Genomic DNA, 1,298 nt, shown 5'->3' on the forward strand with positions numbered 1-1,298 from the left:
GACCAGGATGTGTTTTTGGTTGTGCAAGACCACAGCATTGGACATACAGATGCTCAGTTTGACAGAGACAGCTCTCTCCCCCACACACACCTCTGTCTGAGATGGGGGATGGGGGATGGGGGAGGGGGGGCGGCAGGATGATTGACAGCGGAGACAGGCAATAGGAGGGGCGGATTGTGCAGGACGGCTCTGAGGGTTTGTCCAATGATTGGTGGCGGTGGGCGGGTGCCCAGGAGCGGGCTCGCTGTTTGTAAAAAGGGATCTCCGGGGCTGGCGGTGAGCACAGTAGGACAGGAATGGCGCTGGGCATGATACCTGCATGAGCGAGTCAGCGGGATTTAAAGGGTGTTTACTGGGCGTCTTGGCTTCTAGTCACCGCCAAGTTTTGCATTGCATTGATGTGCAGGAAGACTCGCAAGATTTGCATTTACAAAATAAAGAAAAGGAGAGAGGGGGGCGGTGGAGAAGGAGGAAGGATTCAAGGGGAATAAAAGCAAATCCCCCTCATTAATAGGAAATGGAAACTTTCGGGTCAATAGACAAGCAGCTTCGACTGGAGAATCACAGCAGCCCAGTGGATTATTTGCACCAGAGGTACGCCAGTACTTACGAAAATACTTTCAACTCGTGGAATGATTACTTGGGGTTGAGCACTCTGGTGGGGAAGGCTGTGAGTAAGGGGGGGAAGAGCGGACTGCACCCGGCCAGGGAACTGAAGCTGCAGTCCCGGGCACCGTGTATCAGCCACTCCCTGGAGCTGCGGGGGCTAGGGTTCTGCTCCCACCACGACGCGCTGCTCGGCTCCGAGTTGGAAGGCAGCTTCAGCCCTTTCTCGGCTTACCCTGCGGCTGGGGAGCCCCTACCCCATCAGCAGCAGCGCCTGGAGCGGGAGCAAGGGGGCGACTCGTCCTGGAACCGAGTAGATGTGATCATGATGGAGAACAGGAGCCACCTGCAACTTGCCCACTACCAGCAGCAGCCTCTCCCTCCAGCTCCTCCACCACCACCTCCGGCTGCTGCTGTCCACAGAACCTCCAGGGCTAAGGCCGAGCTGCAGATCTGCGTCTTCTGCAGGAACAACAACGAGTCGGTCACCTTGTACACCACCCACATCCTGAAGAGCCCTGATGGCAGGGTGCTCTGCCCCATCTTGAGGCGGTACACTTGCCCCTTGTGTGGTGCCAACGGGGACAACGCGCACACCATCAAATACTGCCCACTCTCCAAGCTACAGCCCAGTATCCCAAAGGTGAAGACTAGAAACTGCGTTAGCAAGAGGGCCCGTTAATAAGGAACTA

The 1,298-nt window shown here is 56.7% G+C and overlaps 1 protein-coding gene across 1 annotated transcript; it reads left to right on the forward strand.

Annotated features, from left to right (window-relative positions):
* The first annotated feature begins 211 nt into the window (after positions 1-211).
* LOC122561243 (nanos homolog 1-like) lies at positions 212-1,298 on the forward strand. Its single transcript, XM_043712853.1, has one exon. It carries the CDS (start codon positions 518-520, stop codon positions 1,286-1,288), a length of 771 nt encoding a protein of 256 aa, XP_043568788.1. The 5' UTR covers positions 212-517; the 3' UTR covers positions 1,289-1,298.

This window comes from Chiloscyllium plagiosum, chromosome 22 (assembly GCF_004010195.1).
Source record: "Chiloscyllium plagiosum isolate BGI_BamShark_2017 chromosome 22, ASM401019v2, whole genome shotgun sequence".
Taxonomy (NCBI): Eukaryota; Metazoa; Chordata; class Chondrichthyes; order Orectolobiformes; family Hemiscylliidae; genus Chiloscyllium; species Chiloscyllium plagiosum.